The 23,154-nt window shown below is 52.3% G+C and overlaps 1 protein-coding gene across 1 annotated transcript in view; it reads left to right on the forward strand.

The window, feature by feature from the left end:
• The window catches only part of PDGFRB (platelet derived growth factor receptor beta), a 35,281-nt gene that overhangs the window by 8,865 nt on the left and 3,262 nt on the right, over window positions 1-23,154 (forward strand). The window contains exons 2-21 of the mRNA XM_049771801.1: window positions 6,252-6,438; window positions 7,462-7,764; window positions 8,086-8,355; window positions 8,974-9,101; window positions 9,200-9,374; window positions 9,867-10,059; window positions 10,550-10,665; window positions 11,773-11,896; window positions 12,445-12,644; window positions 14,240-14,334; window positions 15,035-15,167; window positions 16,035-16,139; window positions 16,341-16,451; window positions 17,973-18,114; window positions 18,639-18,799; window positions 19,234-19,352; window positions 19,592-19,714; window positions 21,616-21,727; window positions 22,041-22,140; window positions 22,533-22,638. Of these exons, the coding sequence (XP_049627758.1) occupies window positions 6,252-6,438; window positions 7,462-7,764; window positions 8,086-8,355; window positions 8,974-9,101; window positions 9,200-9,374; window positions 9,867-10,059; window positions 10,550-10,665; window positions 11,773-11,896; window positions 12,445-12,644; window positions 14,240-14,334; window positions 15,035-15,167; window positions 16,035-16,139; window positions 16,341-16,451; window positions 17,973-18,114; window positions 18,639-18,799; window positions 19,234-19,352; window positions 19,592-19,714; window positions 21,616-21,727; window positions 22,041-22,140; window positions 22,533-22,638 (3,003 nt within the window). The remainder of the gene's footprint in view (window positions 1-6,251; window positions 6,439-7,461; window positions 7,765-8,085; window positions 8,356-8,973; window positions 9,102-9,199; window positions 9,375-9,866; window positions 10,060-10,549; window positions 10,666-11,772; window positions 11,897-12,444; window positions 12,645-14,239; window positions 14,335-15,034; window positions 15,168-16,034; window positions 16,140-16,340; window positions 16,452-17,972; window positions 18,115-18,638; window positions 18,800-19,233; window positions 19,353-19,591; window positions 19,715-21,615; window positions 21,728-22,040; window positions 22,141-22,532; window positions 22,639-23,154) is intronic.

Here is a 23,154-nt window from a genome sequence, read left to right on the forward strand (position 1 = left end):
GTCTGAGAAATGGGAGAGTGGCATTGACTCATGGAGATCATTTGGAGAAGGGCTTAGCACAGGCAGTGGGTAAATCTGAACACAGAAGTACAGGGCAGTCACTCAACTGTACTTCTTAAGGCCCGAGTCCCTGATGCAGAACTAGATGGAATTCAGGGGACTCCAGTCTGAGACCTCTGACTGGGTAGAGTGAAGCCATATGGCCCAATGGAGCCTGGGAGGTGTATGTAGGAGGCAGGGAGGCGCCTGCCCAAGGCAGTCAGGAAGTGGCTAGCAGGGAGTGGGCCTCCCTCCCCCACCTGCTTCTCACAGTTCCCAGCCTGTGGGGGGCACCAGTCCCTCCCCTCCCCTCAGTCCACAGCAGAAATGAGGCACACACACAATGCTTTTCCACAACCCAGTCCTTGGAACTAGGGACCCCCCCCCCCCCCGCGGCCCATCACAGGCACATGCCATGAGTGAGGGGTGCAGGCAGGCAGGGGGATCCTTCTCTTATCAGCTTGGCTCCTAGCCAGCCAGATGTTTTGTTTTATCTTGAACTTCCAGAAAAAAGAATTTTTCTTTCCATGTTGCCTTTGGGGAGGTTCTTGGGGGGAAAGGAACACAGAGTGACTGACTCAGAGAGCTTGTTGCTCTGTGCTGCTGGGAGGTGGGGGGGTCCCAGCTACATCGCTACTTCCTTTGGGGGGATGGAAACCACCAGGAACCAAGAAAAGGGTCCTTGGACTGCAGATGAGGAGACAGGAAGTGAGGAGGGAGAGTGAAGGAAGGGAAGCTGGGTGATGCCTGTTTTGAGAAGTAGGGGCAAAAGTCCCCTGAATTACATTCAGGGAACTGGCACTGCCTTCTGCCCCCTTGGCCTTTCTGAACAAGCCAAACCCATGCTAAACCTCAACTTTCTTCTGCCACTTTGTTTGGGGGCCCTGGAGGAGCCTGTGGCAAGGAAGCCTCTGGGCACAACCTGGGACAGACGTGAACTTGGGGTGTTGTGGGCAGAGGCAAAATAAATGGAAAACCTGCTGTCAAGCTAAGGAGCTGAGCCTTTGCACACAGATTGAAGCTAGGTACAGAATTTAGGGCAGCAGGTGGGAACCCCAGAGCTCAGCCCCTTCCAGATTTCTACTCCCCACCCAGAACTGTCCTCACCTAACTGACCCTGCGGTCCACCCTGACTTCCAAGATGGCCTCCACACACACATTTGGAAAGGGATGACATCTAATCAGCCTACCATGCAGGACAAGGCCACCCAAACCACTTAGTGCCAGGCTGAGTCCGGACCAGTGGTGCAGCAGACGGCCCAATGGGTGGGAGGCCTTGTACTGACCGTGGCTGCCTCCTGCCCCCACGCTCTCTGGCCTGGAGCCCTTGGCCTCTCAGAGCTGAGTCATGACTCTCACTCAGGCCAGGGCCTGCCCCACACCCTGCTTCCAACTCAGCATAGCTACCTTCCAGAGGAGCAGGGCTCGGGGTCCCAGAGCTCAGAGCTCACCTACCCTGTGTGTGCACAGGGAAACTGAGGCATTAGAGGGAAGGACTGCACTTTGAGTTCAAAACCATACATGCTGACTGCCACCAAGTCTTGGAAAGGGCCCTAGAGTGGAGGGGAGGTCTTGGTCTCACTTTCCTCAATAAGTCCCTGTCTGGGGCCTCCCTGCCCACTCAGGAGTACATGGAAAGCATTGTGATGAAATGAGGGCCTGTGGAGGGGACAGGGGCATAGGGACATGTGCTTCCTATTTGAGGCAGTATGCTCATTCAGGGCGATCCTAGGGGTTCGCCAAGGTCAAAACACTGGCTCTTGTCTTTGTCTTTTTTGGAGCCTTGGTTTTCTCACCTATACAATGGGGGTAAGGACAGCAAATGGTCCTGATGGCCACTGGCGTTCAGACATTCCAAGGCTCTAACTCTGTGACCCAAGGCCAAGCCTCCTCCTCTCTCTGGCATCTTGTTTATTCAGAGCATCCCTGGCCAGAAGCCTGCTCCAGGCACCCCTTCCTCTCCACAGAAGATCTCTTTCCATCTCGCTGCCATTTTTTCCTAGTCTGTTTCCCTTGTGTGCTGCTAACCACAACCTTACCATATCCTAAGCCAGCTCTGTCCCGGAGAACAGTCCTGTGCCCCACCTCAGAAACCAGCTTCAGACAGCTGCATGTGTTTTCCTGCCCACCACCCCCAAGCCCCATGCTCCAAGTCAGAAGCAGAGTTGGGGATTCATGTATTACATTCTTTCTCCATATTCTAACATCTAATCACTGAAACCTCAATCTCACACCACTGTTTTTCCCTGTTCCCATTGACATTTCCTCATCAAGCAGAGATGTAGAGAAGTGGGGCAAGAGGGTGAGGACCTGGGCTCGGATGCAGAGCATCCCCCAAACTCAAGATCTCTTTTATTATTTTGTTTTGGGGGCACACACGTGTTGCTCCCAGGGATGACATCTGGCTCTGTGCTCAGGAATCATACCATATATGTGCTGGGGATTGAACGGGATTGGCTATGTACAAGACAAACCCCCTATACAATCGTTCCAGACCTTCCTCCCGAACCTCCAAGCTCCATCACTTCTCTGAATGCCTAGGCAAGTTTCACAAGTGCTCCTGCCTCAGTTTCTCCATCTAAATGGAGTTGGCGGGGGAACCTGGGTATGGCCAGTGTCAGAGTAGCACCTGGTGCTCTAGAGAAAAGCACATGCCTGACTTATACTCACAGGCTAACATGTGTTCTGGTGTGTGTGGGATCCATGTGCATATGCCATGTGTGCACGGATTTCTCTGTACCGAATCTAAGTGGAGCTGTGCCAGATCTGACTGTGCCACAAAGGCATTGTCATGGACATGTGGGCAAGTTCAGAGAAGCCCTGTGCATTTGTGTGTGTGTGTGTGTGTGTGTGTGTGTGTGTGTGTGTAGACAAGCACACGTGGCATGCCTTAATGGGGACTCAGCATGCATATGGCCCATGGATACGGCGGCTGTGTGGGCCGTGTGGGAGCCAATGCGGGGGCAGGAGCGTGTGCTGGGATACATGTGCTCATAGTGTAGGCCTCTCCCTGTTGGCAGCCATACAAGCCCCCCTCCTTAGCCTGCCTGTGTCGTGGGAGCCTTGGGACCCCGCGGGAGGGAAGCCGCTGCTGGCGGATGTGGCCAAGATGGACTGAACTTATTTATATTACAGCGGTGGGAAAAGTCTGGAGGCTCAGATGTACTGAGAGGAGGGGAGGCTGGGTTTGGAGAATGGCTCTCCAAGCATGCTGTCCCTTGGGCTTCAGTTCACCTTTGGCTCTGCCAAGAGCCCCTCTAAGGTCAGGACCCTTTCTGCTGTCTGGAGCTGAGCTATTAACCCATCTTTGCAATACCTTTCGCAGTTTTGAAAACTTACTTGCTCATAGCACTGTCGTCATGGGCCAGGGGAGATTTCTGAGGGGCCCTAACCTCCCAGGGTCTATCCAGACAGGAGGATATGCATGTAGGGGTGCCAGATTTCTGTTACACCCACTCTGTCTCTGGGGTCTCTGCCTTGTGCTGGCGTTATTAAAGAAAAGTCCCCAAACCTGGTGCCTGACCTATCAGTGCTCTAGGACCATCACAGGAGTTTGCCAAATCCTTGATGCCATGCTGAGTGTCAAGAAGCCAAGACATCCGGAAGGCAATATCTGGAGGCCCATTGAGACTCTCATCCATGCACATCATCCTTCCCTGCTTCCCCAGACTTCTACATCCACAGAGCAGGGATGGTCCATTAGTCTGGAAGTCATCTAAGGACAGAGAAGGGGTTCCAAAATAGAGAAGGGCTGGAGAGATCATACAGGGGGCAAGATGCTTGCCCATCAAGTGGTTGAGCCAGGTTCCATCCTTGGCACTGTATATAATCTCCCAAGTCCACCAGAAGAGAACCCTAAGCACAGCTGAGTGTGACTTAAAAACCAAAATCCAAAAGAGACAGAAAGAACCACAGCTCATCTGTTTGTCAAGGTATAGGATATAAGAAGCCTTGCTTTGGGGCCTGAGAGATAGCATGGAGGTAAGGCGTTTGCCTTGCATGCAGAAGGACAGAGGTTTGAATCCCGGCATTCCATATGAACTCCCAAGCCTGCCAGGAGTGATTTCTGAGTGTAGAGCCAGGAGTACGGGAGTACTGCCGGGTGTGACCCAAAAACAAAAACAAAAAAAAGACTTGCTTCAAGTCTTTTTTTTTGGGGGGGGGGAGTTTGTTTTTTGGGCCACACCCAGCTGTGCTCAGGGATTACTCCTGGCTATCTGCTCAGAAATAGCTCCTGGCAGGCACGGGGGACCACATGGGATGCCGGGGATTTGAGCCAACCACCTTAGGTCCTGGATCGGCTGCTTGCAAGGCAAACACTGCTGTGCTATCTCTCCTGCCCCGCTTCAAGTCTTGAGGGTAATCTCACCAACACCCCCTCTCCAAATGGACCTAGTGGGAATAAGAGCTACATCCCTGCAGCTGGGGTGTGAGACACTATTTTGTGGGGGAGCCATCACATGCATTTCCCCTGGCATCCTGGAGCATGCTAAGGCTTGGGCATCCTAAGACTCTGAGCATATCTGCCATCCTAAGCCCCTTCAGTGGGTGAGAGGCAGTTAGGCTGTGACTCTGCTCTGTCTCCTCCAACTTCCTGTTCAGTCCCCAGGCTCTAGTCTGACCCCAATCCCAGTGAGTGAAGTCTGGAGGGCTGCCTGCCTGCCCTCAGCCAGGGAGCCCAGCCCACAACGGTCAGTCTTCCAGAGCTGGGCCAACCTGGGCCCAGTGACCTCCCTCAGCAGCCAGCGGACTGAATTCCTCCCTTAGAATAATAAACAGTGTGGCTGGGAGGGGAGGGAGTCTTGAGGCCCACATGACCCCTCCTCCAGTCCCCTGGCTGCAAATGATTTTCTTTGGCTGAGATCTGTGACAGGAAGGGGGAGGGGGAGTCAGAGGGGCACCCACTGAGGGGCAAAGAGGCCTCAGTGAGGGCTGCTGGCTCCTTTGTGGGTGGGGGACGCCTGACATTCAGCTGCTAGGGCCCGAGGTGGAAGTATGGAGTTGGGGTCTTGTCTGTGCTTGGCGTGTGCCAGAAGGCGGAGCTGGGGAACAGAAAGGAAGGAAACAGGGTCCTCTTAAAGGCTGATCTGAAGAGATGAGGGGAAAAGTGGAGTTACTAGAGGGGACTGGCAGAGCTGACAGGGGGTTCAAGGAGCCAGTGTCTCTTCACCACCAGAGTGTCTGCATCAGTCTCTTCGTCTCCCTCCTCAGGTCACCAAAGTGACCCTGTCGGAACTTAAAGGTAGCCCCTGTCCTGGCGTGGTGCACACCACACTGTGAGGTGTAGACTGCGCCTTAGGAAAATTAATAGAGACACAGCTCCGTGGGGGTCCTGGTGACCTAAACACCAGGTCACTTCCCTCATTTCCTGCTCTGGAACCCTTATCTCCCACCATCCACTGCTGTGGGAATCTGGGGTGGAGCCAAGGGTAGGAACAGGGTAGAGACCCTACAATCACCTGTCTCTCCTCAGCTGGGCTCTGGCTTCATACCAGCCCCTCTGTGGTATCAGTCAGTCTCTCTCTACTCTCTGCCTCTGTCTCAATTTTGGAGGGGTCTATGAATCTAGCAGTGCTGAGGAGAGATCCAGGGGGCATCCTGAGGACCATCTGCAGTGCTGGGGATTCAAACCATGGGGCTGCCTTGCTAGGCAAGTACCTTAATCCTAAGTATTGGCCTCTCTGTCTCCCTCTATCCAGATCTGTCTCTCTCTTAGAAAAATTGTTGTGTAACCTTGGTCAAATCTCTCTCTCTCTCTCTCTCTCTCTCTCTCTCTCTCTCTCTCTCTCTCTCTCTCTCTCTCTCAGACTCAGTTTACCCTTCTCGACACTGCAGGTAGGGCAGGGGGCTTGGGGCTAGTAGTCTCCAGGGAATTCAGGACACATGCTGAGTGGGGTCTCCCCAGGGCCTCCCTGTGCAGCTTCAGACTGAGTCAAGGGGGGCAGACCTGCCCCCCTCCACATTCCACAGCCCTGATTCCCCACTTCCCTTCCCATAGCCGCCCACAGCCTACTCTGCTTCCTGTGGGTCTGTGAGAGTTCTCAGGGTCCCAGCTTGTCCCCCCTCCCCAGGCCTTTCATCACATTTGCTCAATATTTGTCCAGCAGATAAGTGTTTGGAATTGGGACTGTCATCCAGAGAGCCGGTCTTGAAGGCTAGAGGGTCTCTGAGCCCCATTTTCCTCCTGTCTCCCACCCACATGCCACATACAGAGAGATCAAGGCCCAGAGGCGTGTGGGCTCAGTCCAACTGCAGGCAGAGCTAAAGATGGGGTGCCCCTCATGCGAGACAGAAACTGGAAGGCCTGGGCTGCTTCTGCCCAGCTGGGACCTGACTCTCATATAACTCTGCAGGACACCATGCGGCTCCTGAATCCCAGGTCCACTTCTGTCCTCAAAGGTAAGTAAATTGGGGTCGGGGAGGGCCAGGGACCACTAGGCAAGAGCCAGAGTGGGCAGGGGGCACTGCTATGTTCCTGAGCTTAACCTCACACACATATATACAGTGTCCAGCCCTTAGGCAGAACTGTAGGGGGAACCCAGGGGGGCTTCAGGAGGCCCTCCTCTGCTCATCAACTATCCTCCATCTCTTCTCAGTACCAGTGTGGCTGGGGACAGTCTCTGTGAGCCCCATGTTCCCATTGGGTCTGTCTCAGGACTTCTTTTCTCAAACCCACCCAGTAGCTACTGATCAAGCAACCAGTGATGAGCCCACATGACCCAGTGACTGGTTGAAAGCCCACCCATCTGGATCTTGCCTTATTTTCAATAACTGAGAGTGCTTCCCTGGGAGAGTGTGTGTGTGTGTGTGTGTGTGTGTGTGTGTGTGTGTGTGTGTGTGTGTGTGTGTGTGTGTGCGCGCACGTGTATGTGACTAGATGTGAATGTATGCAAGTGTGTGTTTGATAATATATTTGAGTGTGTGTGTGTGTGTGTGTGTGTGTGTGTGTGAGAGAGAGAGAGAGAGAGAGAGAGAGAGAGAGAGAGAGAGAGAGATTTTTAGGCTCACTGGAAAGAAATGCCACAGGGGGAAGGAGAACCAATCATTCACACCCCCAAACCCTAGGTCCTGCAGCTCCCTGGCCTCTGGTCTCTCTCCTACCCCAAGCTGTTCCCTTCCAAGTTACCTCATCTCATAAGCAGAACCTTCCAGAATGACCTGGGAAGTCATGCAGGAACTGAAGGCCTGGGAATTACTTCCCGAGGATTTCCTGCAGCCTGGTGAGAGCCTGTGGCTGCCTATTGAAGGATCCAAAGTGGGGGTCTAAAACCAGAGATCCGAAGGCAGAAGTAGGCTCTGCAATTGCCTTCTAAGCAGGCAGGACCCAGCACCAGGGGCTCCAAGCTATTTGCTCAGGGGAATAGGCACATGCAGCTGCAGGGGAACCCTTGGATGCTGACACAGGTGCCTTCTCTCCCGAAGATCCCGTTCTGCTGCTACCTCTGCTGTTACTGCTGGCACCCACTGCTGCCTCTGATCTGCTCATCACACCCCCAGGACCAGAACTTGTCTTCAATTTCTCCAGCACCATTGACCTGACCTGCTTAGGATCTGCTCCAGTGGTGTGGGAACGGGTGTTCCAACTGCCACAGCAGAAAACAGCCAAGATGCAGAATGATACCTTCTCCAGCAGGCTGGTGCTTGCCAATGTCACCGGGCTGGACACGGGAGAATACTTCTGTGTTTCCAAGTTTACTCGTAAACGGCTTTATATCTTTGTGCCAGGTGAGGGCCCTCCCTCCAACTTCAGGCAGCCTAGTGGCCCTTCAGGGACACATCTCAGAAAGGCAGATGGACCTCAGGATCTACTATGTGGGGCCCCATTCACTATCACACCCACTTTGGAAGCCTACTGCCACCTGCAGCTGCCCTATGTGCAGTCTCTGGGTTCCTATTCTCTAGGTTCTGTCTGTCTTTCCCCGTAGGCCTCACTTCTCAGTGTCAGATGCTAGAATGGAGATTCCAAACTGTGACTGAATATCTGGCCGAGGTCACACTGTGGCCCCTGACTCTCACTTTTGATACCTGCTCACCTTCCCCCTACAGATCCTTCCATGGTCTTCCTCCCTGCCACTGCAGAGGAGCTTTTTGTCTTTCGCACGGAAATAACGGAGAACACCACCATTCCATGCCATGTCACAGACCCCGAGCTGGTGGTGACACTGCATGAAAAGAAAGAGGATGTGCCGCTGCCTGTTCCCTATGACCACCAACGTGGCTTCACCGGCAGCTTTGAGGATAAGACCTACATCTGCAAAACTACCATTGATGACAAGGAGGTGGACTCTGAACCCTACTATGTCTACAGCATCCAGGGTGAGCCCCGTTCTGGCTTGATGACCCACAGAGGCAGGCATGTCCCCTTTCTGCTCTGCAAATTTGAGAGACCAGCTCTTTGGGGCTCTCACAGAGTCTGGGAAGGCAGGAAGTAAGAGTCACATTATGGGAACAGGGATTGGGGCTCTAGAATGGGGTGGCATTTGCCCAGGTCATCTGAAACCTTAGTGATGCAGCTGGTCTATCTGGCAGCCTTGGAGCTGGTTGGGTTTAGAACCCACTTCTGCCACTCCCTCTGAATGAAGATATACTGGGCCTGTTTATTCCTCTGTCACTAGGGCTAATCACATTCTACTTCATAACATGATTGGAAAGAGGCAATAAGCAAAAGACAAAGGGCACCTCTTCATGACTGGACACAATAGATTTCTCCTGTCCTTTGATACTATGAGAGAGGAGCTTTGACTGTTATTTATACAGCTAAACCCCATTTTCTAGTTGGCACATAGTAGAGATTTAGCCAGGATTTGTTTAACTGAATCTTCCACACCATTTCTCTTCCACTCTGAACCTCCTATCAAAAGTAGAAAGTATCTTAATGACTTGGTGGCTGGCTGGTGGTTTCCTACCAAACCTAAACTAATGTCTTGCCACCAGTCTCATCCATCAATGTGTCTGTGAATGCGGTGCAGACCGTGGTCCGCCAGGGCGAGAACATCACCATCATGTGCATTGTGACAGGGAATGAGGTGGTCAACTTTGAGTGGACGTACCCCCGCCTAGAGGTAATGTTAGCCTTGGAGGTGTGGGAAGGGCTTACCAGGAGGGAGCATTTCAACTTTGAAGAGACTTATCTGGGTTTTTGCCTCACCTTTCCTTGCAGAGTGGGCAGGTGGTGGAGCCAGTGACCGACTTCCTCTTCAACACACCCTCTCATATCCGCTCCATCCTGACCATCCCCAATGCTGAGCTGGGAGATTCTGGGATCTACGTCTGCAATGTGTCAGAGAGTGTGAACGACCACCAAGACGAAAAGGACATCAATATAACTGTGGTGGGTAAGTACCTTAGACTCTCGCTTGAAGCTGGAGCCTCAGCCTGTCACGGTTTTAGGGTGCTGCCTGCCCCATGCACATGCAGTCACAGTGACAAAGACTCAATTCTAAAAGAAACTAGAAATGCAGAGTCAACCTCCAATCCAATGTATTTCCCAAAACTCAAACTCCCATCTAGCCCCAAATCCCAGCACTACCCTGAGACAGCCTGATTGGGGGTTCAAATGTGCTACTTCCACATGCCCAGTGAGCTCTTCAAGTCCAGCTCTCTTCCCAATGACACATCCAGCCCCAAGCTGGTATCACTCCTAAGTGTTTCCTCTGCACCAGACCTGGCACGCCCGTTCTTGATTTGAGCCCTGCAGTTCTCAGAAGACTGGGTTGCTACCTTCTCAACTCTAGTTGTTGCCCTGCTCAGGACCCAGCCCACACCCAGGAGATGCTTCCCTTTTGGTAGCTGGGCATGTCATTCCCTCAAATGACCACCCCTTTCAGAGAGTGGCTTCGTGAGACTGCTGCAGGAGCCGGATGCTGTAGAGTTCGCTGACTTGCATCGCAGCCGGACACTGCAGGTGCTGTTTGAGTCCTACCCACCGCCCACCATCGTGTGGTTCAAGGATAATCGCACCCTAAGTGATTCTGGCACCGGCGAGTTTGCCCTGTCCTTACACAACGTTTCTGAGACCCGGTGAGCTTTATTCCCTACAGCCTAACATTGGATAAACTAACGTCTGCTGTCCAGAGAGTTGTACTGTGTCAGCACCCTACCCCACATGGGGAATGTCCTCAGATAGAATTTTATCCATTCTAAAATTTCCTGTGTGGGAGAAACATTGTTATTGGTATGCCCAGGCATTTAGTTGTCCTTGCGGTGGGCAGAGCCAGCAGGGGCAGCCTAGGAGGAAAAGCCCTAGAGGAGAAGGCACTGGGCCTTGTGACTGGAGGTCAGCAGGTAGACATGAAGTACATGTGTTTGCACAAAGCAGTGTGGACCTTCTTCCATGACGAGAATGAGAAGTGCAAGGGAAGTGAGCTCCATTGCCTTGTGAGATGCTCAGGAGATGGGGTGCTGAGACCTGGTTCTGCTGACCGTACCTTCCCAGGACCTGATTTTCTACCTGTATAGTAAGGTAGGGAGAGCAGGAAGAGTAAATATTTTCTCTTGCCCTGATCCCCAGCTACATGTCAGAACTGACCCTAGTACGGGTGAAGGTGGAAGAGGCTGGCCACTATACTATGCGGGCCTTCCATGAGGATGCAGAGGCTCAGCTCTCCTTCCGGCTGCAGGTGAATGGTGAGGACCCCCCACCCCCACCCAGACACTGTCTGAATCCTTCCCCTCTCACACTTGTGAAATAGCAAGATCTCCTCTCTGGACCTCTGTTTCCCTATCAGCAGAGAAGCCTGTGGGCTGGATTGATGTTTCCGCAAGGTGCAAACCAGACTTTTCTCACACACCCCTTCTGCTCAAACGCCCATTGGAAGGCTGCTGAGTGCTGTCCTCTGCGGTCTGCAGCCTAGTGGGGGCAGACTCAAAATCACACTGGAAAGGCTGCAAGTGCAATGAAGGGAAAAATCACACTGGAAAGGCTGCAAGTGCAATGAAGGGAAAATGCAAAAGTTGAGCTGGGGTGGGGACAGCAATCAGCCCTGTCAGGAGTGCTTTAGTGAAGACATTTGAGGAAGACTTGAAGAAGGTAAGGACATCAGCCAAGTGGCTATTTGAGGAAAGGCCACACCAGGCAGTGTAGATAGGAGTTGCACAATGACATGCGGCAGAATGGGACCAAATGCCATGGGGAGTTTGGAAGCTGAGGTGACCCTGTCACGGTGCATCAGGGTGTGCCGGGGCAGTGCAGGTTCCCAGGGGCCATCTTGGAGCTTTTACTGTGATGGAAATAAAGAGTGTCTCACGATTTTGAGTTTAGGAATGACACGATAATGGCTTATATTTTCTCAACTGATGTTCTAAAAATAAATTTCTTTTGTAACAGAATGTGACCTCTCCATCTTAGATGGAAAAATCCTCCTCATGTGATCGAAATACAAAATACCACTAGCACAAACTGTAGCGAGGCTACCGCCTGGTTGCTCACCTCCAACTCCCTGCTGTTGGAAGGCAGGCCTGTTTTCTGTGAGAAGAGAGTAGATGAGCAAGTCGGGGAGAGGTGTGGGAGACCCACCCACCAGGCAACCCACCAGGAGGGAGCTTTCCTTTTGAAGTGCTACAAGGGAGAGGGGATCTTCACACCATGGTTCCAGGCATTTCAGGTTCACTTCAGGTTCACCTGCAGTGGGCCTACCCCTACCCCAGGCCAGGCCTCTTTCCCTGACCTCCATCTGACTCTATCTGAGGTCTCCACCCGTTGGACCTGACTGTCCTGCTCTTGCCCCCATGCAGTGCCTGTCCGTGTGCTGGAGCTGAGTGAGAGTCACCCTGCCAGTGGGGAGCAGACGGTCCAGTGCCGTGGCCAGGGCATGCCCCAGCCTCACCTTACCTGGTCTACCTGCAGTGACCTTAAAAGGTGAGCAGATCAGGGTGGAGAGATAACACGAAGGTAGGGTGGTTCAAATCCCGGCATCCCATATGGTCCCCTGAGCCTGCCAGGAGCTATTTCTGAGCATAGAGCCAGGAGGAACCCCTGAGGACTGCCGGGTGTGACCAAAACAACCGAAACAAACAAACAAACAAATGGTGAGCAGATTGAAACCTCTGGCTCTAGGGTAAGCTCAAGTGAAGATCATAAAGTCTGGCCCCTGCTTCTGCGTATATTGTCCCATGATCTAGGATGTGGGCCTGGCAGTGCCCCTTTCCTTACTGGGATCCAGAGGATTAAACCAAGGTGGTGCAATTTGCGTCCCTGGCATCTCAGTTCTAGGGTCGAGGCGTCATCTGCTGGCCAGATGTGAGACGACAGGAGGAAAGCACTCAGGCCTTTCCTCCTAGGAAGGAGCAGGGCACCATCTCCCCCAATTTCCACCTACTTGGGGCTGCCAGCTCTGGGACCCAGTTTTCCTATCTGTGGAAGAAGGCACTGGAAGCATACGTGGCTCACTTACCTTCTCCCGGCAGGTGCCCGCGCGAGATGCCGACCAGAAAACTGGCGAACCTTTCTGAAATAGAGACAAATGTCACCTACAAGGAGGAGGAGAAGGTGTTCGAGGTGGTGAGCACGCTACGCCTGGCACGCATTGACCAGCCGCTTTCTGTGCGCTGCACGTTGGACAATCAGCTGACCCAAGACATGCAGGAGGTCATCGTGGTGCCACATTGTGAGTCTTCCTGCCTCAGAACCCTTGATCATCTCCTTCTTGAAGTCTGTCTGTGCCAGGTCCACCACGAAGGTCAGAGGAAGTCATAGGCACTCAGGAACACTGAAGCCCATCAATATTGTTTTTTGAAGGGGAGGGCACACCCACGAGTATTCAGGGGTTACTCCTGGCTCTGCAATCAGAAATTACTCCTACCAGAACTCGGAGGGCCATATGGAGTGCCAAGGAAAGAACCCAGGTTGGAAATGTGAAAGACAAGTGTCTTCCCTTGTACTATCGCTCTGGCCCCTCCCATCAACATCTGTCTAATGCACCCCAACCCCACACAACATCGTGGTCGTGGCACCCACTCCATTCCTGAGCACATTTGCAGAGGATGCTGTGAAGAGCAGCATCTCTATGTGGTGTTTGTATGCAGTCTCAGCCTTACCAGCAAGCATGTCTGATGCCCACACATAGGTGCTAAGCCTTTGTGTATTGACTTGTGAGGGAACAGAGACTGTCCAATAAAGCTAGCATGCATGTCCTTGAGCATGCAGCATGCAGAAGCTTGTTTTTGAGTAAGTCCTCCCAGAGAAGAATATAAGTCCATGAAGGCACAGATGTGACTGCACAGCCACTGTACTCATGGTAGCATGATACTGTGCATATGCACATGGATATGATGCAAATCTGTAGCCTTGGAGCTGCAGTTCATGTCTAAGTATAATCCCACTGCTGTGTAGCACACATCTGTCTCCAGGTGCATATATGTGTTCAGGATTCATTTTTTGGAGTGCTCAGGACTTATTTAGATTCTGTGCTTAGGGATCACTCTTGGAAGTGTTCTGGGGACATATATTGTGCCAGGGACTCAAATCTGGGTCATTCTCAGGCAAGGAAAGCATCCTGTTCACTATACTAGCTCTCTGTTCCCACCTACAAAATTCTTGTCCAAATAAGACCCTACCAGTGTCAGGATCATTTTGCTCTCTACTAACCTCTGTTGGCACACCTATGCCTATATTCATCTGTCTCTGCTACCAATAGAGACTTATTTCTAACTCCAACTTCCCACTGGTGTTATAGAGAGTTATGGAGAGGCTTATCTCTGTCTCCCTTCTTGTGCCAGGAACTGGGCAACCCCACCAGAAAAGTTTTAGGGGCTAAACTAGAGGAAGGAGGGGCTCTATGGGGTTTAGACAGATATCCTAGAAAGGAAATTTGTGGTCCTGGTGATAAGGAGGTAATAAACCTTGGTGATAACCAGGAGCTAACCTGGTACTGAAGCATGCTCCAGTCAGAGGCAAAGGACCAGAGGCAGAGTGGATTCAGGCAGAGCCTATGAGAGCCCTGTGGGTGCATTTGAGAGGCAAGGCTGCCATGACTAGGGCCTCACTAGACTATCCTTGTGCTCACCATGGAATGCATGTGGGTTGGAGGCATTCCTGGAGGTCCTGGCTACTTGTGAGAGAGGCTGAGGGTCTTGTACTTTAGTGCAGAGGGAAGCACAGGGTCTGTTCTGGGCATGGTGGAAAGCTGAGATGCCAGAGGCTTGCAAAGTGGCCAGGCACCCTATTTGCCCAGTTTTGTTCAGCTCTCATCTCTGCCTGCAGCCCTGCCCTTCACAGTGGTGGTGATCTCAGCCATCCTGGCCTTGGTGGTCCTCACGGTCATCTCCCTTATTATTCTCATCATGCTCTGGCAGAAGGTAAGCACTCCTAAGGTTATAGTTTCCCTTTCCTGAAATATCATAGGTTGTCAGCCCTGTCAGTATAATGCCCATGAGAGGTGTGGAGTCTGGATGGCTTCTGCCCTTTCCTCCTCATCTTCCTTGTCCCCTCTGACCCTGGAACTGGGGCTTTATGCCTCTCCTGTCCCTGCTCCTGCTCAGGTCTCAGCCTTGTACATTCCAACTATGACTCTCTTATGGACATGGACTCCAGGTTGCTTCCGACCCCCAGGAGTCTGCTGAAATGCATTATGCCTGTGATTAGCATATGAATTGCACACTGTTTCAAGATTTCACAATCCTCTGATTCCCATATTAGAAGATTTTTGGATTAGCACTGTCCAAATCTGCCCATCACCCCAATTTTCTAGTGTAGTCCTGTGAGTCCAAATTCCTATGATTTACATGTCCCAAAGTTAAAGCTTTCTCACTTCCAACTCTGATGGAATGGAGTTAGTTTGGGAATAGCTCATGGGGTAGATCCCTCCATGCCCCTTCCATGCTGGGAAGATTCTGAGGAGCTGCCCCCTGGGGATCTACCTGGCCTTAAACGCTGCACTGCTTCACATATACCACAGCTCCTCCCTGGGCATTGGGTCTCTTGCCTCAGCTCTTCCAGAAGGGCTGGACCAAGGCCCGAGGCCCCTCTGAGGGTCCAACCTGGGTTTTGGTCCTACAGAAGCCACGCTATGAGATCCGCTGGAAGGTGATAGAGTCTGTGAGCTCTGATGGCCACGAGTACATCTATGTGGACCCTATGCAGCTGCCCTATGACTCAACCTGGGAGCTACCAAGGAACCAGCTTGTGCTGGGTAAGCCGGGGGGTGGGGTGGTGGTGGTGGTGGTGGTGGTGGTGGTGGTGGTGGTGGTGGTGGTGGTGGCTGGAGGGTTGGGGTGGGCCTGGAGGAGAAAGGGGGCTGGCCCCAACTTTGCTGTCATTCATTTTGAGACCTTCAGTCTCTTCCTCTACCATGGGGACAGCACAGTGGCCTGATGACTGAGAGGGCAGCAGAGGGGGAGGGAAGGATATTTGAGGCAAGGATAAGACTGTTGGGTGTAGCTGGGGGACCTGAGGGAAGCAGAGAGGCTCTGGGGCATGGGATGCTAGATAGAAAGGGGAGTGTAGCATGGAGGTAAGGCATTTGCCTTGCATACAGAAGGACGGTGGTTCAAATCCCGGCATCCCATATGGTCCCCTGAACCTGCCAGGAATTATTTCTGAGTGTAGAGCCAGGAGTAACCCCTGAGTGCTGCCGGGTATGACCCAAAAACTATTAGGAAGGAAGGGAAGGAAGGAAGGAAGGAAGGAAGGAAGGAAGGAAGGAAGGAAGGAAGGAAGGAAGGAAGGAAGGAAGGAAGGAAGGAAGGAAGGAAGGAAGGAAGGAAGGAAGGAAGGGAAGGAAGGGAGGGAGGGAGGGAGGGAGGGAGGAAGGGAGGGAGGGAGGGAGGGAGGAAGGAAGGAAGGAAGGGAGGGAGGGAGGGAGGGAGAGAGGGAGGGAGGGAGGGGAGGGAGGGAGGGAGGGAGGGAGGGAGGGAGGGAGGAGTGGAGTTCATGATAGACCTGAAAGTATGGGGCCTCTGTAGCCTCCTTGGGCAGCACCTGGCATAAAGGTGCTGAGTTCAGAGAAGTGGGGGTTACAACTCCTTGGGGGAGAGAAACTGAGAGCCTCTTTCCCCAGGACGCACCCTGGGCTCTGGTGCCTTTGGACAGGTCGTGGAGGCCACAGCCCATGGTCTGAGCCACTCACAGGCCACCATGAAAGTGGCTGTGAAGATGCTGAAATGTAAGTCTGGGAGCCCGCCCCGCCTCAATCCAGGTACCCCAGAGTAGCCCCCTTCTGGGTTTCTGGCACCTCTAGGATCTGATGGCAGGGAAGCCTTCTTGGCTTGCCCTCCTGGGGTGTTTCCCTGGGAGAGGCACAATAGGCTCTGGTGGGGCCGCCTGGGCTAGAAGGGGCTGGATCTGAAGCAGCTGGATCCCACAGCCACAGCGCGCAGCAGTGAGAAGCAAGCACTCATGTCGGAACTGAAGATCATGAGTCACTTGGGGCCGCACCTGAACGTGGTCAACCTGCTGGGCGCATGCACCAAAGGAGGTATCTAGCCCAGAGGGAGTAGGGAGTATGGGGGGCAGTTCCGGGCCTGCCCCTCCCACCCTCCCCTCCAGAACCTGCCCCCTCCTCTTCCTCTCCTCCTGACACCTGCTCCCTTCTTCCCTCCTCCTTGTCTTCCTTGTCCCCTCCTTAGTCAATGGACAGTAGGATCCCCCCATTTGGGAATCCCTCACCCTGTTCGGTAGCCTCCCCTTCCCAGGCCCAGGTGGGCAGGGTATTTGCAAACTCGGGAAATCAAATGTCTTTACCTTCACCCATCTCCACAGTTTCTAAGTCAAGTCTCCTCTGATAGTTTCAAATGCTCACATCACATTTTTTGTTTCTGTTTCTGGGTCACACTCGGGTCACACCTGGCTCTATGCTCAGAATGCTCCTGGCAGGCTCGGGGGACCATATGGGATGCTGGGATTCGAACCACCTACCTTCTGCATACAAGGCAAACGCCTTACCTCCATGTTCTCTCGCTGGCCCCAACACATTTTATCAAACAGCTCACATGACCCTCAGATGAGTCCTGCAAACCCATGGAGTCCTGTGAGACGGGACCGCTGTCATTCTGACCAGAAAGTGACTTTTGCTTTCACAACAAGTTAGTGTGCAAAAGAAAAGTGTCGCCATTTGCAGCTATTGTGTGATTTGGGGTTTTCTTGAGGATTTTGCAATAGAAGCAAAATACAGATGTGCAGCTATGAGCCCATTTGTGGCTGTGACCATTCTCGTTTTGAAATATCTCTGCTTTGTTCTCTTACTGCCCCATGGCTTCAAACCTGCATTGATGGGCTCTAAGTAAATTTGCATTTGGATTTAACAGATGTTTGTTTGTATTGATTTGGGGCCACACCCAGCTGTGCTCAGAGGCTGCTTCCACCAGCAGTGGGGGGAGGGGTGCTGAAACTGGGGACTGAAACTGGAGTTCCTGCATGCAGAGCATGTACTCCAGGGAGCTTTGTCTCCAGCCTCTAAAACAATTGTTTTATAACATAATGGCTTCCCAAATAAGCATTAGTTGGAAAACCTAGGAATAACCTCCGGTCAATGTGCTTGCTATAAGCCTATCACTGAGCTTTCCTACATCTGCATCAGTTATCCCTCAAATATTCTCTCTCTCTCTCTCTCTCTCTCTCTCTCTCTCTCTCTCTCTCTCTCTCTCTCTCTCTCTCTCTCTCTCTTGCTCTGGTTTTTGAGCCCCACTTGGCATTACTCAGGAGTTACTCCTGGCTCTGCACTCAGAAATTGCTCCTGACAGGCTTGGGGGACCAAATGAGATACTGGGGATCAAACTCAGCTCATTCTTGTAAATGTACTACCTCTGCGCTGTCGCTCCACCCCCAGATATTCTTGACAGCCCCTTGAGGTGACTCTGATGAACCCCATGAACAGATGGGGGGAGCAGCAGAGTAGGAAATTAGTTGAGTGTGTTCTCGCCCTTTGACCATATGGTCTCTCCCATGGAAGCCCATAAAGTCCTAATGGCAGCCAAGACCCTTGCCTGTCTCTCTGCAGGACCCATCTACATCATCACTGAGTATTGCCGCTACGGAGACCTGGTAGACTATCTGCACCGGAACAAGCACACCTTCCTGCAGCTCCACTCTGACAAGCGCCCACCGCTTAGCTCAGAGCTCTACAGCAACACCCTGCCCAGGTACTCCTGCCCCCAGGCCTGGCACACCTGGCTTCCACCCTGACTTCCACTCCATACACTGCCCTCCCTCACCCTCTCCTTCTCTCTGCCTCTCTCTCTCTCTCTCTCTGTCTCTGTCCCTCTCTCTCCTTTTTCTCCCTCTCCTTTTCCTCCTCCTCTTTCTCCTCTCCTCTTTTTTCCCTTTCCCCCTTTCTTTCCCCTTTCCTCATTGTACCCTTCTCTCCTCTCTCCTTCCCTCTCTGTCCTTCTCTCTTCCTGCCTGGTGCTGTGGCTGATCTGAGCTAAGCTGAAGATGGGCCCTAGGCAGCAAGTTCAGTTGTTGTTCCCAAGCCCTGCCTTGAAGTTGGTTGAAGAGTTCCCTTTGCTCTTCCAGATTGCAAGAAGATGAGTGAGAGAGGAAATTGGGGGTTTGGGGGGCTGAACAATAAGGCAGGGAGGGAATAAGAAGGGAAGGGAGGAGAGGGGAGCAGAGAGGAGGGAAGGGAAAAGAAAGGAAGACTAAGCCTGTGGTCTGTCCCCCACAGCCCCCTGTCCCTGTCCGTGGAGAGTGATGGTGGCTACATGGACATGAGCAAGGATGAATCGGTGGACTATGTGCCAATGCTAGACCTGAAAGGGGATGTCAGATATGCTGACATTGATTCTTCCACCTACCTGGCGCCTTATGACAACTACGTCCCCTCTGGTGGGTGCTTGTGGTGCCCACACTCTGCACTATCCATCTTTCAGTCTTTCCCATGCCTGGCCTGGCAGCAGCCTTGTGGTGGAGGGCACCCATTTTACAGACACAGATTGAGGCTCCCTGTCTTCTGAGAACGTCTTGTGCACCTGGGTCTGGGTTCAAAGGCTGCACACAGTCTGCAAAGTAGAGGGAAGGAGATGCCTGGCTGCCTAGAGCTAAGGAAGCTGGTCTGAGACAGGCCTGAGAAGCCCTGCAGAGGTCACGGGGCATTCCCATAGGGCTGTATGTGGGAGATGAGGGATTGGAGACTATTTCTCTGGAGGGAGCAGGGAAGGCCAGTTTCCATCCACCATTAACCATCTCAGGGACCATCCACCTCCATAAGCCTGAGAGCAGGGATTGTGCAGCAGAGGACAACTTTCTGCTTCTCTCCCCAGCTCCAGAGAGGACCTATCGGGCCACTCTCATCAACGAATCTCCTGTGCTCAGCTACACAGACCTTGTGGGCTTCAGCTACCAAGTGGCCAATGGCATGGAGTTCCTTGCAGCAAAGAATGTAAGTGAGACCACAGTGAGGACAGGCTCCTCCTAGCACACGATGCCATCAGCAGTGATGCTGATGGGGAAGTCAGGGACATGCACACACCCGTGGTCCCTCTCACCCATGTGTCCCTTTACCTGTGAAGCTCCTCACCTAGACCGGGCTGCCCTTCTCTCCAAGTCCTTGACAGGGATGATCTTTCCCCCACAAAGTCACCCAAGACTTGACTTCAGTCCCTGTCTCCCCCAATCCAGTGTGTCCACCGAGACTTGGCAGCGAGGAATGTTCTTATCTGTGAGGGCAAGCTGGTCAAGATCTGCGACTTTGGCCTGGCCCGAGACATCATGCGAGACTCCAATTACATCTCCAAAGGCAGCGTGAGTACCTGTAGTCCCAAGAGTACAGCTCCTTCTGCTCAGCACAGCTCCCACAGTTCAGCATGGGGCACTGGGAGTCCCTCTATCCAGAGTGCAGAGTCAGAAGGGGACCCCAGCTGCATGTGGACTGATGGGGGCCTTAAGTACTGAAGCTCATATGTGTGATCATGGCAGGAGCTGAGGGATCTACTAGAAGGGATTTAGGAGAGGGTTGAGGGGAGGAACAAGCCCAAGAAGTCATTTCAGTTGTTTGGGGGGACCTGGGGCGAGACAGAGATGAGTAGGTGGCAGGCATGATTTGGTTAAAAATATGACTATTCTATAGAGTTCCTATATGATCTCACAGTTTTATTTTTTGGCATCTCCCAAAAAGCACAGAAACATCAATTCAAAAAACACACTTTGTTCATGGCAGCACTTAGTATAATAGTCAGGGTATGGAAACAACCCAAACCTCCAATGACATGTGAATGAGTTAAGAAACTGTGGTAGAGACACTGTGGAATACTTTCCAAATACTAAGACATGATGACATTTTTGAGTTTGCTGCAACTTAGCTGGAATTGGGGGCATGATGTTAAAAGAAAGAAGTTCAAGGGACAAGGATAAATTCAGATGATCACTCTCATCTGTGGTATACAGAACAACAGGATAAGAGAATAGGCAGCACTGATAGTTGTTGACCCCTTGGCCTTGGATCACAAAGTGGATGATCAAGCGGCAGAGGATGGTGACAGGGATGAAGAGGCACACAGGGACAATGACAGAATGTTTGGGCTTTTGGTGTAGTGCAGTGGGGGGGGGGACGCGAAGGGGCACAGTCACTACAACTCAAAACCATAAGCATTTTGCAAACATGCTACCTAGCCTACAATAAAAAAGTAACTAATTTTTTGTTTATTTTGGCTGTTGTTTTGGGATACACCTAGTATTTAGAGTTTACTCTTTGTTGTTGTTGTTGTTTTCTGTTTTTTGGGGTTACACCTGGCAGCGCTCAGGGGCTACTCCTGGCTCTATGCTCAGAAATCGCTTCCGGCAGGCACAGGGGACCATATGGGATGCTGGGTTTTGAACAACCGTCCTACTGCATGAAAGGCAAATGCCTTACCTCCATGCTATCTCTCCGGCCCCATTACTCTTGATTCTTAAATACCAGGAATTGAACTCTGCTCAGCTGCATGCAAAGCAGGCACCCTACTTGCTGTATGTACTATTTCTCTGGCCCCTAATTACAATTTTTTTTTGGTTTTTGGGTCACACCTGGCATTTGCTCAAGGATTACTCCTGGCTCTATGCTCAGAAATTGCTCCTGGCAGGCCCGGGGGACCATATGGGAGACCGGGATTCAAACCGATGACCTTCTGCATGAAAGGCAAACGCCTTACCTCCATGCTATCTCTCCGGCCCACAATTTTTTTTAAAGCATGACCATAGGCTATAGTGATAGTATATTGGGTAGTGTACTTTTCTTGTATTCAAGTGCGGGGGATGCAGAGCAATAGTATCTGTCAAATAGGCCATCTGACTTCTATCAGGGACCTCGGGTTCAGTCCCTGACTCCCTATATGGTCCCCTAGCCACCACCAAGAGTGATCCTTGCGCAGAGTCAACAGTAAGTTCTGGGTATTGCTGAGTGTGGCCCCCCAGAACAAAACAATAAATAAAATGTAACAACTCTGTTTCCCAGTCATCTCCCCATCTGGGAACAGAAAACTAGAAAGCTGGGCGGCATCTCAACGTGTCCCTGTCCCCTCTACCAGCCCAGCCAGGGCGAGGCCTATTACTGGAATCACTTTAGACCCTGGCATCTGTGCCCCCACCTGGTGGTAAGGGAAACACTCTGTTGCTGCTGGGCTGGGAAAACAGGGACCTTGCCCTCAGCATGGCCTTGTGCTCGGCAGACCTTCCTACCTCTGAAGTGGATGGCACCTGAGAGCATCTTCAACAGCCTCTACACCACCTTGAGTGACGTGTGGTCCTTCGGGGTTCTGCTCTGGGAGATCTTCACATTGGGTATGCTTCCTCCCCACCCAGCTTGGGTCAAGCTCAGGCCCTGGTGTTCTCCAGCTGTGAGTCATACCCCAGGCAGTGCATGGCCCTCACTGGGTCTCATTATACCACATCTGGACATGGTGGATGAGGCCCTGAATATTTGATGCAGGATGAAACATCCTGCCTGGCTTTGTATTCTCCTGGTCTTTGCTTCAAGGAGCTTCTGGGTCCAGGCAGGAGGCCTCATGACCCCATGTCCAGCTGTTGTATTCACACTGCCCTTCTGACACTTTCCAACTACTGAATCTGTGCACTTCTCTCTGCTTTCCATCAGGTGGCACTCCATATCCGGAACTGCCCATGAATGAACAGTTCTACAATGCCATCAAGCGGGGCTACCGCATGGCTCAGCCTGCCCATGCCTCTGATGAGATGTGAGTGGATCTTGGTCCTAGATGGTTGCTCTGATAGGGGCCACGGAGCAGGAGGAGCTCTGGGTGGGAGATCTACCTAAATCTCACTCCCCTTGCATGTTCCCTTCTGTTGGCACCATCTGCAGCTGGTGCTGCCTGCAGAGCTACCTCGCTACTCTCACTAGCCTTCTAGCCAGGGCCTCGATCTGGCCTCCATGGGCTTGATTGGCAGCCCATGGCAGCCCCAGACATGCCTGCAGACTATGAGTCCCACTTCTGGGTTCAAAAGGTGTGACCAAGTCCACAAATTGCAGAGGGACAGCTGGGGTGAGCTCACCTGCCCACCACCTGGGCCCCCATCATTGCTTCCAGCTGCCCGCTTTGTCCTGACCTATTCTGTCCTTCTTCCCCAGCTATGAGATCATGCAGAAGTGCTGGGAAGAGAAGTTTGAGATACGGCCCCCCTTCTCTCAGCTGGTACTCCTGCTTGAAAGGCTGCTGGGTGAGGGCTACAAGAAGGTATGTGAGCCAGGGAGGTGGCACATGTGGAAGGACTGGTTCCCATCCTTAGCACTGCAGGGTCCCCCAAGCACTGCCAGAAGAAACTCCTGCACATAAAACTGGAAGTAGCCCTTGAGTACCACGGGGTATTTTCCCAAACAAGAAAGGGGCAGGAAGGAAGAAAAGGAAGGAAGGAAGGTTGGTTGAAAGGTTGGCATGGAGAGTTCTGTTCCAGAATCAGACACTGGGTTCAAGACTGGGTGGTGCTGAGATTTTGTGAAGCCACACATTCACCTTCAGTGTCTCTGACATACCAATGAAGGAAGGCTTGGAAGTCTGAGCCTGAGGTCTCTTAGCAACAGAGACTTGAACTGAAATTCTAGGTGCAAGATGCTGATTGGCATAGAAGGAGAGTCCGGCTCCTGCAGGCTACAACCCTTCTGAGCTATGGATGGGTAGCCAGGAACACGTCATGGCTGTGTGTCCTAGCATGTACAGGCTCAAAGCCATGGGGCGCCCATGTTGGGAGGGAGT

Source organism: Suncus etruscus, chromosome 4 (assembly GCF_024139225.1).
Source record: "Suncus etruscus isolate mSunEtr1 chromosome 4, mSunEtr1.pri.cur, whole genome shotgun sequence".
NCBI classification, from domain to species: Eukaryota; Metazoa; Chordata; class Mammalia; order Eulipotyphla; family Soricidae; genus Suncus; species Suncus etruscus.